The 14,453-nt window shown below is 41.7% G+C and overlaps 1 protein-coding gene across 13 annotated transcripts in view; it reads right to left on the bottom strand.

Moving 5' to 3' along the window:
- Positions 1 to 14,453, bottom strand: part of cobl (cordon-bleu WH2 repeat protein) — a 65,329-nt gene that overhangs the window by 10,694 nt on the left and 40,182 nt on the right. For 11 of the 13 annotated variants that reach the window (XM_064345119.1, XM_064345130.1, XM_064345082.1 and 8 more), the window contains 3 exons: positions 11,197 to 11,617; positions 6,934 to 7,074; positions 1,096 to 1,399 (listed from right to left, as the gene is read on the bottom strand). In XM_064345119.1, coding sequence (XP_064201189.1) covers positions 1,096 to 1,399; positions 6,934 to 7,074; positions 11,197 to 11,617 — 866 coding nt within the window. The remainder of the gene's footprint in view (positions 1 to 1,095; positions 1,400 to 6,933; positions 7,075 to 11,196; positions 11,618 to 14,453) is intronic. The other 2 variants (XM_064345194.1, XM_064345185.1) reach the window with 1 other exon arrangement.

Genomic DNA, 14,453 nt, shown 5'->3' with positions numbered 1-14,453 from the left:
ATTGCATTAACAAATACAGTTTACCATCATAATTAGCAGGCAGATTTCAAAGACATCCAAAAATAAGGAATGATGACCCCCTATTAGAAGTCTCTCACAGACCTTCTGGAAAAAAAGGCCACACATTGAATATTTATATAACAATCCATTTTATGATAACCAGTATTTTTGATTTCCTGGAGAAAATAAAGTTTAACGAGTCTTCCTGGAAAACCAAGAACACTATAAAAAGCCCATTCCAAGGCCGTCCTTCAAAAATGAAGTCCTACAGTGTCACAGAGTTCAGTCTACAGTTACACTGAGAGTTCAGTCTACAGTTTGAGTGCATCGCAGTTACATGAGAGTTAGTCTACATTTACACTGAGTGCAGTAACGTGAAGTCAGTCTACAGTTCCTGAAGTTGCAGTTACAGTATACAGAGTTCATCTACGTACCTGAATAGTTACAGTCTACAGTATCACTGAGAGTGCAGTGTACAGTATTACTGAGAGTTCAGTCTACAGTATCACAGAGTTCAATCTACAGTTACACTGAGAGTGCAGTGTACAGTTACACTGAGATGCAGTCTGCAGTTACACTGAGAGAGCAGTGTACAGTATCACTGAGAGATCAATCTACAGTTACACTGAGAGTTCAGTCTACAGTTACACTGAGAGTGCAGTATACAGTATAACAGAATGCAGTCTACGGTATCGCTGAAAGTTCAGTCTACAGTATCACAGAGTTCAATCTACAGTTACACTGAGAGTGCAGTGTACCGTTACACTGAGAGTTCAGCCTACAGTATAAGAGAGCACAGTCTACAGTATCACTGAAAGTGATACCCACTATATCATGGAAATTGGACTCTGCGGACAGTGGTTAGGCTTTTAATGGAGTTGTTTTACACCTGTCTGGCATTTAATGAAATTCCTTAAGCAGGACTTTGTTTTCATGAACTATAATTTTTCATCCATGCATGAAGCTGTTTCGGAAAAACTAAAGTAGTTAGATTTATTTGGCTTTAGTTTTAAAATGCGTTTTTAAAACGGTGAAGTGTGACCCTTGTGCAATCAGGTGTTAAAGCCTAAGCTACCGCCACCGTTTCTGCCTTACTCGTGCCGCGAGCCCCAGGTGGCACAGCCTTCATCGCTGTCGCTGGAGCTGTCCTTGGGCGTGGCATGAGTGTGGGTGGAGCCCTGCTCGAGGGAGATGCTGCCGTCAGGAGAGGCTGGGTGGGCGAGGTCAGAGGGCGAGCTGATGACGCAGGAGTCCTCCGCCATGCCCTCCGAGGCCGCATAGCCCTGGTCTGGGCAGCTGCTGCCGCTGTCCATGGACACGGTCTCGGCTTCCAGCTCCACGTCTAGCTCCGCCCCCGGGGCCGGGTCCGACCCACGCTCCTGCAGAGAATGCAGCCAGGCTAGGAAGAACAGGGCCAGGGAAGGGCGGGGAGGGGGAGTGCAAGTTATCCACAAATAATAAAGATTGCAATACCACTGCACCACGGCTACACACCCACATACACATCAACATACTTTTTACAACACTGTTGTAAACTAGTTTACAATATTAAACATCAACATTGTAACAGAAATGGAAATTAACATTTTTAATGGTTTCACAAGATTAAATACATAGTATATTTTAAAATGAGTTTTAAAAATGTAGCAAACTATCAGTATTTTGTAATGAAAAATGTTATTATGGATGGTAATATGAAACAAGAGTGACAGAAGGTAAAAGAACAAGAATGTGAATGGGAGAAAGAAGGAAATTGAAAGAGGCATGAAAGAAGGTATGTTAACTATTTCAGACCCTTTTGTGTGCATGCATACACACTTACACACCTGTGTACACACACATACACACCCACACACACGTGTACACACACACACACACCCACACACACGTGTACACACACACATACACACACACACCCACACACACGTGTACACACACATACACACACACGTGTACACAAACACACATACACACACACACACACACAATGTTTTTCTATTATTATTTGGTAACATGATCACTGTTCAGACAAGCCATTCTTTAGAAAAATGTCTACATTCAAGATGACATGCTTATTTAATTGTATAAACTGACCAAAAATTCACTGGGAGAAGTACTTAAACCTGTCCACTGTGCATAACAGCCATGTATGTACACTGCAAGCCTATAACGTATGAGTTTCTATGTTAAATGACCTTATGTTAATTTCATAACACATATAATTCATTATATGAAACTATGCTACTTTGTATGATATAGCATTGCCTAATGCATTCTGTACAAGAAGTTCAATGTCTATCTCACTCCTTAGTACATACTGTACTGTAACAGTTCATTTTCTGGAGTAGGTACAAGTAAAAGGGTGTAGCCTAACTTTGTCTCTGTAAGAGCTCTGTTCAAAAGAACAAAATGTTTTCTCTCAGTCAACAGTAAGTTTACATTGGATTTACAGTAAATGTTTTCTTCTTGTAACAGTTAGCTATGCCATGTTTACTAAATTCTAACTACTGTATATACAAAAACTACATAGGTCTCTATAACTAGTTAGTCTACAAGCAAACATTTTTTATGTAAAAGGTTACACTGTTTTGCTAAGGTAGGAGATAATAAATATTTCATTTGGAAACAATTAACTGATTACAGATAAAATCAAAACCTAAAAACAGAATATCATTGTTCATTTTAGTGATGTCCAATAGTAGCAGCAGGACATTATTATATCGTTTACTTTCTTCAACTTGGAATAATGGGACAATGGTAGACTTAGCTGATACACAACCTCAACAGGGCGCGACAGGGTTTACGCTTCTGATATTTACATGATAAAACCACAATGAGGACCTTTTCAAACATCAAAGCCTCAGAACTCCACACTGAAAATATTGTTTGCTGCTGAAGGAAGAGCTTCTAATTGACCCTTTAATGGCCAAGACACTGACATAGAAAACTTCTCCCCTCCCCTCCTCCTCAACACCTAAACGCTCGCAAAGTTTAAAAGAGGGGCTGCGAGTCACATGCACCACAGGGAAATCCACCCCACCAGTGCGCTGAGGCTGGCACCATTAAAGCCTCTTTATGACTCACAGTTCAGGGGCTGTGGCCTTTGTGCCAGCCTGCTCCCCTGATGGTTGAGGGGAATCATCTGCTATAAACTCTCACCATTATGGAAATATATTCACTTAACATTCCATCAACACTATAGTCATGTTAATGGATAATATCTATCCTCATTTATAACCCTGTGCCCTTCACTTTCTGAGTGACTGATAAGACGTAATCATGGTGACCATTTATTATGCAGATGCAGTGACATAAGGCAGCTGCATAACTGAGACCCGGCAAACACTGATGTCAACGGGCATTGATTTTATGCAAAACCAGCCATGACAAGGAACGGTAGAGATAACAGTGACTGTGAATAAAATACTGTGCGTATTAAAGTGACAAAGGAGCAGGTTTTTCTTGGAGCCACTGAGCTGAGCACATGGTGGGAGAAAGTAATGACGGTGCATGGATCACTGTAATGTGTTTTCATGGAGCGGAGTGTGAACGCATGCTGTTTTGGAGAAACGGCAACGCACACAGGACCTGTGTTTGCAGCAGTTAGTCTAGACTTCTTGCTCACATTCATTTCTCCTCTTCTGTCTTTGTACATGTCTCTGGATCTTTACCGGCAGTGCAGTGCATAAAAAATAATAGTTTTCCAGGCAAAGGTTCTCTCTGGAACACTTAAGGGCTTGTGAATGAAAAAGAAAAAGTAAAAATGCAGTTCATGTCATTCTTAAAGATTTGGTATTAATTATTTTGTGAAACTGCTTTACCCCTAACATCCAGCAGACCTTTTCTATAAGGCCTGCCTGATCAAGGCTGAAGTTTGTCCTGAAGAGACCTATTACACATGCTATGTTCCAGTCAGACTTGTTTCTCTCGCATTTCGATGGTGATGTGTTGGGGGGTGTTGTTCCTGTAGAGACAGTGACTCATACTCTTTCCAAGCTCTTTCCCAGACAGCTGTGGTCATGTCACAAATACACAGCCACTCCAAGGTCACATGGTCATGCGCCGTTCCTCCTGTGACATTCCAACGGAGGTCTCTCTCTGCCACTCGATAGCTACATGGTGGCCATGCAGTCAATCTGTGGGACAAGTGAGGCTAAAGGAAGGTTTCAGCTCTTCTACAGAAACAACCAGAATTGTATTTCTAACAGAAGAGGCAACTGGCAGTTTTGCTTTCAATAAGAGTCTTAGCCATCTGAGGGACCTACCATAGAGAATTTAGCCATAAATCTTCGGCCTGATGTGAAATTTTGATCCTCCCCCACCCTTATGAGGATAAGCATATTGCTATTTAATTAGCTTTCATTTTTAGTTTTATAGTTTGGCAGATGATGCAGCTCAGCTAGATTGATCATATTTTCTGTTATGCCTGAAGAGTACAATTTAATGACATAAACTGAACACTTTGGGCGAGCAACAGCAAAATAGCAGAGTGCATATAATCTTTTATATGCAGGAGACATATTAAGATACATATCTTTATTTAAAACTAGTTTCTTTACAAAGCTGCTGAAATTTGCACACACAAACAATATAAGATGAAGGCACACAAAATGTAAATTGTAGGAAACACAAAATGAAGCAAAGATGTGCAGAAAATGATCGTAATACAAATGAAATGAAATAAAAACATCAACATTTAATTTACTGTATTTTTTCAAAGATAAACAAGTGTATCCCATTTTAAAATATCTTGTGATTTTCAATGTACCTCTTGTGTTGGTAGCTACAACGATGTATGCTCTTGTGACAGACACTTTTTAAAGTGCTATGTATAAATGATCAATAACAGGAGGCAGGCACTTCTAGCTAACAACATATAAAGGCACTATGGAGAAAATGGTCACACTCACAGCTAATGAGGCAAATCTCACCCACACTTCAAGCAACAGAGAATCTGAGCCATACATAATTCTTGCTCAAAAAGTGTAAAAAGTATTTTTTGCATTTTCTCTCCAATCAGTCTCCTGAACTCATAATCAAGAGAACTCCATGTCCCAGAGCCCAACCCTGACCCCTGCGCTGTCTGGAGCTTACCGTATATCTGGTGAAAGGCTGGATACAGGTGGAACCCATGGAGCTGTTCATCGCTCTTTAGGGCAAAATACTTCAGCCTTGAGTTCAGCTCCAAATGAGCAACCCCCACAGGATTAGAATTGATCAGCGATGTTTTCATAATATGTTTGCACATTCTTATGTTTTCATAGCCGAATATTCAAATCCTTCAATCCTCCGCTTTCTCTACTTTCTCCACTTAACATAGCACAGCGTACAATCACAATGAGTGCAGTCCTGGCTCAGCATCTCCACACAGAAACACTATTATCCTCCATTCCCTTCTCAGCCAAATGGAAATACAAAAGGTCTTATTTACAGAGCATTAAAGCACTTATAAAGGTGAGAGGAAAAGACAGAACATTTCTTGATAAAGGGATTAGCTAAGGTAGAGGGAGGTGGACATCAGAAAGCAGTTCTGGAGAGGGAGGTTTGGCAGAGGAGAGAGCAGTTCCAGCACAGAAGGATGGAGGCAGAGAGTCGAGGGAGGAGAGGATGATGGGAAGGTAGCAGGACGGAAAGGAGGGCCAGGTGTGTGGTCGTTCACCGACGGTTGACCCGCAGGGAGACAGGTGCACAACAGTAAACTGTCAGAAAAAGGCAGACAGGCAAGGAGTTTAGAAATGAAGAACAACAGGAAACAGCTTCCTGTACACGGAAAAGGGTGGAGCCATCGCCTCCAAGTTTGGAGGAATTTATATCCTGGGAAAACTAAAGCACAAACCACATGTAAACAACAACAGCAACATGAGGAAACTATAGCAACCATGTGTCATAAAGCCTGAATCAGGAACAATTTGACCAATGCCGTTTCCATGGAGCTGTCAGGCCAAGTTAAATCATTAAGACAAGTGAAATGTTGCACACAGACACCCATTGTTACTGAAATGTTATATTTCCACGTTATGCAGGAAATTAACATTACATTCAATGTTTAAAAATGCAAAAAGGTTTGTGCTGGTATAAATTCTTATTTTACCAAAGCTTGTTATTGAATACAATGAGCAAGGAAACAGTACAGGACAGCCCCTCATAACGCTATCCATGAATTTAAATAAAGCTTGGTATAGAGATTAAATATCTGTTTGTTTGAAATATGGATGCTTATGGTGCATAGCCATGCACTACTTGATTGCACAGTGTTTAGCATTTGATTAAAGGCCTCATTACAATAAATGGGAAATATATGCTTTAGCTGCACAGTTGCAGTTGAAAGCTGTCTTGGTGAATTATTTAATATTACGTGATTATTTTTTTTTTTATCAGGACATTTCCAGTTTTCTGAGAACAATCATCCTCAAGCAAAACACCATCACTGAGGAAAATCACCATTATCACTGAGAAAAATAACTATCATCAGAACAAAACTAGTGAAAACAAAATCACTGTAATCACTAAATAAAGCCACTGTCATCATGTAGTAAAGACACTCATCACTGAGAAAAATCACTATCATCATTGAGAATAAACAATGTAAATAAAACCACTGTAGCCAGTGAGTAATATTTCCAGAATCACAAAGCAAAACCATCACTACCTATGAGTAAATCTAGTGTAATAACCTCGTAAAAGCACTGTAATAATTAAAGCCACCATCTACCATTGAGCAAAACCTGTATATTCACACAGGCAGGACATATCCACACACGCAAACAGGAACACTCAAGCCCATGGGCCACCGCACACACAAATACAGACAAGCACACAAACAGTACTTTCAGAGAGGAAAAATGTGCAATAGAAAAAAGCTACAGCAGAAGAGAAACAGTGGAACTGAGAGGGTCATGGAGGAACAGAGGTCAAATGTCACACAAGACCTACACTGGGCTGCCTCCAACTGAACATGAAGGGGATCCTGGCCTGTGGAAGGGGGAGGATATGGCGGAGGAGGGGGGATCTCTAACTGGGGCGGGGCCCGGGGTGGGGTTCGCCGAGGTTTGAGTGGCACTTGACGCCCGGCACCTAAAGAGAATAATCCAGCAGTCTTTTAGCGTTAAAGGGGAGATTAAGTGAGGGTTTGCTTCCAGATTGTTCTGGTAGATGGAAGAGTCTATGCATTTGTTTCATCCAGAGACGGCACTAACTATAGCAGCACCATGTCAGTATTACAGCAGGACATGTGACCATCTCTCACACGGATGCTCTTCTGATGCATTTAAGAGCAGGGCTGCAGAAAGCTAAGCGACAGACACTAACCCATTCCTAGACATGTGCTAAAAAAAGAGATGAAGCCATCAAAATGTAAGAGTAGAAGGAAAATAAATCCTGAGAGAGTGGAGATCAGTGCCTGAAAACTGACTTCAGATGAGTTAGTCTACAGAAAGAAAGCTGTCCTGAGACAGTTTTGATCCTTCGGTGAGATTGCAGTGAGCGAGTATTGGAATTACACTCAATACATTGTCTAATCCATGCCATAGTTAAACATTAGAAACAAAGACAGGATTAGGGTTCTAAATGCTGCTATTCGTAAACTGCATGAGACCAAAGCAATTTGCACAATTAAATGAATCAATTTTGATATTTAGCCTATGAAAGTTTATAACTTAATTCCCGCAATCATCACACTCAGAAAAGCATAAATGCATAACTTCCTTCCTAGCAGCAGAAGATTGGTGCCATTCAGGTGGCGCTCCACACTGGCTTTTCTTTTGAAGTGAGCTGAACTGAGATCAGGGCATTGGCCCTCAGCTGTGTGTGAGTGAGTGAGTTACCCCCGTGGGGTGAGCACCAGGGTGCTGTTTTCATTTGTAAAGAAAACAAAAAGTTGTGCCCTTATCACCGCTGCCACAGCAGATAACAGGCACCTGTGCCGTTTTGATCTTTCAATGCCTCTGCTCCTGTTTCTCACTCCCACTGCCACCGTCTCTTTGCCGATATACAGATAACATAGCAGCCTGTTTATAATGACTTATTTTATACTTAAGAGATTCTAGATAGCATGAGAAGCTAAATGGAAAAATTCTGTGGCAGTAGAACAGAGTTTCTTCATAGAGATCACCATTTGAAGCAGCACTTTTGGTGTTGGCAGGGAAGTGACCACGTCATAGTGCAAATGCTTCACAGTCGGAAGGCCTAGGATGTGGTGGACTGGTGTACGGGGAGGAGGGGGCGGAAGGTGGCAGGGTGATGTAATGGCTGTGTCACAGTATATACGCAATTACAAGGAAAGCAGATCTCTTCCTGCTGACTCAGGAAGTGAGGGAGCAGCTCAAATCGTTCAGAGCGGGCATGAGAGGGAAACATTTCCACGGGGGCCCAACCATTATGACGGCAAGGAAGTACATGGCAGTGACAGCCCTACGAAGAGAGATGTAACTGTGGACAGATTGCAATGACATACACCATGTTGTCAGCAGTCTACTGAAAAGATGAGAATAAACCTAAGATTAGCTCTCTTTTCATCAGATAGGACAGCCCACAGTGAATAAAGAGGCCTAAAAACAGTCAGAAGTCTCCTGTGTCTGTTTAGGACAGGGGAATGAAAGATTATATCGGCAGCTTTCCTCAACAGATCAACCCGAATGGTTTTTGACGCAACTCAAATGGTTTTTGACACAATCCCCCCCTTGGTAAAACCACGTGTTTTTCTTAATTTACTTTTGAAAAGTAATAATTAATTCACAATTATTATGATATCTTCACATTACTCTCTGAAAAAGAAATCAATACATTGCAAACTGTAGCACTGGGGGAAAGGCCTGCCTCAGGAAACAGTGTGCAACAGGCAGCAGGTCCTCCCAATTCAGTACTCCTTATCCTCTGTTTATTCTGTACAGAGATAACAATGTGCACAGCTCCCAGACCGATGTGCATTTCAGCCCATTTGTTTATGATAGCTGGTGATAGTCACACAGTGTCTCTGGAGTAGGGTGGGACTTTATCTTTTTTTTCTCTAAACAATTACAAGCTGATTTGTCCTTGTATTTACTTGAGTACTCTTTATTTATTTGGGATTTATGTGTGCCTAAAGCCCGTTTTACAGCAGCAGCCCTGTTCAAAGGTAACACAGGGCATTTTCTCCCACGTAGGCTAGCCCGCACAACAATTCTCTTTGATAAGGTCTGCCCGTTTTGAACCGTTACCAGGCGCGGTTCTAGCCTTTCTGCAGCCCGAGGTGAGAGTGCGGATAAATATATACTGTATGAATATATGGCCACTCTTCTGCCCACTGAAGGAACAAATGAAAAAAAAATCAAATTAAATTAATTGAAAGATGAAAGATCAAATCTGTTAAAAAATAATGACTCATTATTTATTGATGTAACTAATGAAAAGAAACTAAATTCCACTTTTTTAAAAAAAATTTTACTGTTTGTCAGAAGTATTTATGACTGATCTTCAGATTTCTTAATTACAAAGCGAGAAAGGGAGGACACAGCACCTCTAAAGCCTACTCAGAAAGCCTTAAGCTTTTCCCTGCTTGTCTTAAGAATAGCTGGACACTGGGCAGCCCATCTCTCTAACCCTAGAGCAGTACATAAATGAATCACAAATGATTGTGGTCACTGGCCTCTAATCCCCTCACCACATATTAGCACAACAGGCCTCAACTAGTTTCTAGGAGTAAGGGAAAGGGATATGATTCACACACACGCGCACACACACACACACACACACACGCACGCACAAGCACGCACACAGTGCTCATCGTCTGTTTGGGGATTCCCACAGCCCTTTCAGAACTTTTATATGTTACACTAACTAGAAGCCTGAGCAGTACAAGCAGTTCAGGTGTTAAAAAATGAAAGTGAAGAGCAGCAAGCCCTGTGGCTCTCCAGGAGAGAACCTGGTTTAGGTTCACAGGACATGATGACAGAGGCCAGCCTAATTTTGCAGACCTCCTCCTTTGGGAGCGTGAAATACACTTTTATAAATGGCTTGGCTAAAACCAGATGGTTAATGTAATAGAAATACTGAATAGTAATTGTATTTTATACTTAAATAGGTGTTGAGCATTGCTTACACTTTTCTGGCAGTCCTACATGTTCTGCAGATAATCTCCAAGGGCTTGCTAATGGTTGCCAGTGACTATAGGACCACTTCGCTGATTCAGAGTAGCCTGAAGGTGAACAAGCTCTCTCACTAACCTTCAGGAAATGGGACAGAATGGAGTAACCCACGTTATACTATCCATTCATACCCTTATACTACACATGCTACTGAAACGGCCAGTACAGCAGGGCCTGATGGGATATGTATGAACATGCCATCTACAGTCAGCCAGCTCTGCTCTGCGGTGGGGGAGTGCTGCTGTTTTGCCTGCTTTACTGGGAACAGACTGTTCCAAATGCCAGTCGTACGATTAGCAGCCAAGTGTCATGGCCCCTGTGTGAACAGGGGCAGGTTGTGCCCAGCAGAGGGATTCTGTGTCTCTCAGGTCATGACTCATTCCATTTCGTCAGCCAACAAGTGGGACGGATCCAGGCGCCTGTTTGTGACCCAGATTTGGAGGGGAGATCTGAATATGTTTAGACCGGACCCACTACAGAGTGTCAGGAGTCAGAAACACATTGATCACAATCTGCCTCTGTGAGCAAAAGGAACGAGAAATCCCCCAATGCCCAAAAGCAGTCAGCTCATAGACTGAGTAAGTCTCATTGTGATCTTCCATGGTGAAAAGGGTTTCTGCAATCTCTATTCTTTATATTCTTTACACACAGTGGGAATGTATGAGAGAGTATCCTGTCCAGGGGGACATTCATTTTACATGAGGGCCAACACAAGGCAAATCTACCAAATAAGTTCAATATGAGATGTACATGAGATGAACGTGAGGTGAACAGTGAATTGATATAGACAGACAGGCAAGACAATGATCAAAAAGCAAAATGGTGACCAAAAAGCCCAATGTAAAGTATTTAAAAATACAACCCCAGGTTAAATGACTGTGTCACGAATTGTAAAAAGTATAGACTGGGTGTGTTTTAAAGGTGCAATTAGCATTATTTTGTCACATATGTAAGGGGAAACTCACAGGTGAGACTTTTGCACATCACGGTACAGGGGACTTGTACAGGTACAGGCGTCCTGTACACACCGGTACGCTAGCACAGTCGGGGGGGGGGAGCAGACGTGCAGACTTACCCATGGTGCTGTGCCGGTTGTTCTCCATCTCCTCCAGTTTGAGGTTGAGAGCAGAATCGGTCTCCTCAGGTGCAGTGGCTCTGGTGGGTTCTGCCTTGGGTGTGCTGCGGCTGGCGGGCTCTGCCTTGGGCTTTGTGTTGTGGGCGGGCTCTGCCTCGGGTGTGGTGCTGGGGGCGGGCTCTTCCTCGGACGTGGTGCTGGGGGCGGGCTCTTCCTCGGGCGTGGTGCTGGGGGCGGGCTCTGTGACCTCCATATAGCTGCTGCTGCTGCTGCAGATGGAGCCTACGGGCTCGGAGTCCTCCGTGCTGTGACTAATCTCCGACGCAGTGTCCTCCGCTGCGATGCTTGGGACCGGGGTCGGGGGTGGGGCTGGAGCCTTCCTCTTCTTCTGCTGGGAGGAGCTGGGGGAGCTGGAGCTCATCTTGGAACAGGATATGCAGAAGGGTCATGGGTCAGTGGTCACAGATCCAACGTCTGGATGAAGGTAAAAGTTGCTATCGAGTATCATTACAAAACTTCCTTTATGCATGTCATTGCAGTCACAAAGACAACGGTTAGAAAGTTGTATGATGCAGGGCTCTATGCTATCATTCTTTCCAAGGAGAACACATGCTCCGAAGTTGAAGAATTTAGGAGTGCACTAATGCATCTTAATTAGTAGTTGTGTTCCCAAATTACTTTGTTACTTAACACACATCAATTTTCAGGAGCAAATGCTGATTTATTGAATTTAGGCAGAGACTAGCCAGATGGTTTCTGTGACCAGTAATCAGTGAACTTCCACCAAATAACTGAAAGATGGAAAAGCCTATTTGATTTAATAAAAGTATGACAGTTCAGTAAGTAGGCTAAAGGTTCCTTACTGTACAAAGTACTTCTAATAAATAGACCACACATTTAAGCAACTGACTCCCCAACCCCAAAGTTTGTTTGTGGCCCTCTAAATGCTATCCCAGCAAAGCAGCACCCTTTTTCATGATTCATATAAATGATCAATGAGAGTGTGTACTTTTTCACTGCTAATCTTATGATTTCCCAACAGTGTGCAGGAATGAGCTTGTCTGGCATGTCTATATATTTTCAAATGTCTAAAGCAAAATCAAAAACAGCACATGAAAGCTTCCCATAGCATGTGGTAGTAAGCTATCAATCAACACGGAATTAAAACAAGAGAATCTAACAGGCTAAAATTAGTCTTCTTGGCAGTCTGACATCTTCACTCTCTGGTTTCAGGTCCATCCTCGGATGCACCACAAACAGAACTGAACACAGGTCCACTGCAAGCACAGGTCTATCACTAATGGAACCATACAAGTCTACAAGAGACAGAACCACACAGATCCATAACAACCACATCAGTTTATCATTAACATAACATACAAACATTAAAATTAACATAACATTCAGAAATGGAAATTTGTCAAAACTGACTTTACAGAATATATTAATGTTGAATAGTTCAAATACTTTGAACATGTGTGTTAGTTGACCATACAAACAGTTCAGATGAGCCTAGCATTCTTATTACAATGGTTACTGACAGCATGTCATTTATTTTTCTCTACTGTACTTGTTTCCACTATGTTCTGTACTTATGTACTTCAAGTTGTCCTAAATAACCAAGACAGGCTAAATGACAGCAATGTCACCTGACAACGCTGATTCACCACTAACAACCACACAATGGTCAGTCCTCATCAGTCCTCCTTGGAGAGAGGGCCTTTACCACCATAAGAATCAGACTGAACCAATGGCAAAGAAGTAATCCTGCAACACTTTCTTCTCTCATCAACCCACAAATTAGGAGACAGGAAATTAAGAGGTCATAAGAGAAAAATGTCACTACAACCATCAAGCTTATAATATGAAAGATAAGGGTTGCCATTCATTAAGATGACAACTCAATCAGGAAAATTCAACAGACTTCATTGGACAGCTGGTCTCACTTTGTTTTTTAAGGCCCTGGATTATCCCTCATGCATTATTTTTCATTTTACTGAAGTTCAAGCCCAGGTAGTAATTACCTTTATCTAATTAAACACAAAATATATTTAAAACATAAAAAACGGACTATGTATAATATATAAAAAAAGAACAGAATTTAAGAATAATTTGTTTTGGCCTCTTGCCTCTTAGTGTGAGTAGAATTTTTTATTTTTATTTATTTTATTTTTTTTAAATCGAGAACTAAGAACAGGACATCCACTGCAAGTAAATTTTTTTTCAGTTGAAATAGGGGGAAGAATTTTTTTTTCTTTTTCCAGGGAAAGGAAACAGCTTGATAAGCACTCTGATTGTTCTGTAATACAAATACTCCTGGCAGTGGACAAAAGTAATATTGAGGGATGGTCCTGGATGATGACATGCGATCAATATTTTTTCCTGCTGATTAATATACATCCCTGGGGTGGTGTTAGTTTGGGTGGTGCTTGCAATTTCAATCCATCATGAGACTGACTTGGCTGAGATGACAGGATGCTGACAGATGTGCGGCAGAGCAGTTCCCGGGAAAGCATGGAGGACAGAAAAGGCGCTGTTTAGTTTGGGGGGGGGGGGGGGGGGTTTGGCAGCTTTTCTCTAATGCAGGGCCAAGAGTCAATATATCACAGAAAATCAGACCTGGGGAGCCAATTATTGCATTGTGTGGAAATATTATGCAATCTGTGGCATGACTAGGTTTATACTTGACAAGAGATCCATGCTAAGAAAGAAATAGCCAAGGGTAGCCAAAAGGTTCACTGAGAGGCAAACTGCAGAATCTGCAGATATGGCAGTTGTAGCAAGTTCTTTGGAATGAGCAAGGGGAAAGAAAACTGAATGTGGACAATAACTGATGTTGTAGGACTGTTATGTCTTCTTTCATTCAGATAAAAAAGTGTATCATTACATAGCTTCAATACGTTAAGTTTAATTAACTTGATTCATTTTCAGCTATATAAGTTCTAAAATATAAAATACCCTTTCAGTCCACTCCTGAAAATTTCCAGCCTGTGACTTCCTGGCAACACGCTAACTAGGCATTTAGGAGTGATAATACTCTTTGCCCAGCTCAGTTTACACTTGGGTTTCAAATGCCTTAAAAAGATGATCAGTCACACCTCACACAATTGTTGCCAGTTTTTAGAAATCTCAGTCTTTTTAGGTTATTGCACGTATATAATGCTCTCATATTCTGCACCCTCTGTGGGAACATCCACATTTACAGACACATGAAGGCTGGAGCGAGCAAAAGACAATGCAGTTCTCTGATTATTTGC

The sequence above is a fragment of the Anguilla rostrata genome, chromosome 1 (genome assembly GCF_018555375.3).
Source record: "Anguilla rostrata isolate EN2019 chromosome 1, ASM1855537v3, whole genome shotgun sequence".
In the NCBI taxonomy this organism is placed as follows: Eukaryota; Metazoa; Chordata; class Actinopteri; order Anguilliformes; family Anguillidae; genus Anguilla; species Anguilla rostrata.
Note: the sequence above shows the minus strand (reverse complement) of the source record. Positions and strands in the feature narration are given on the sequence as shown.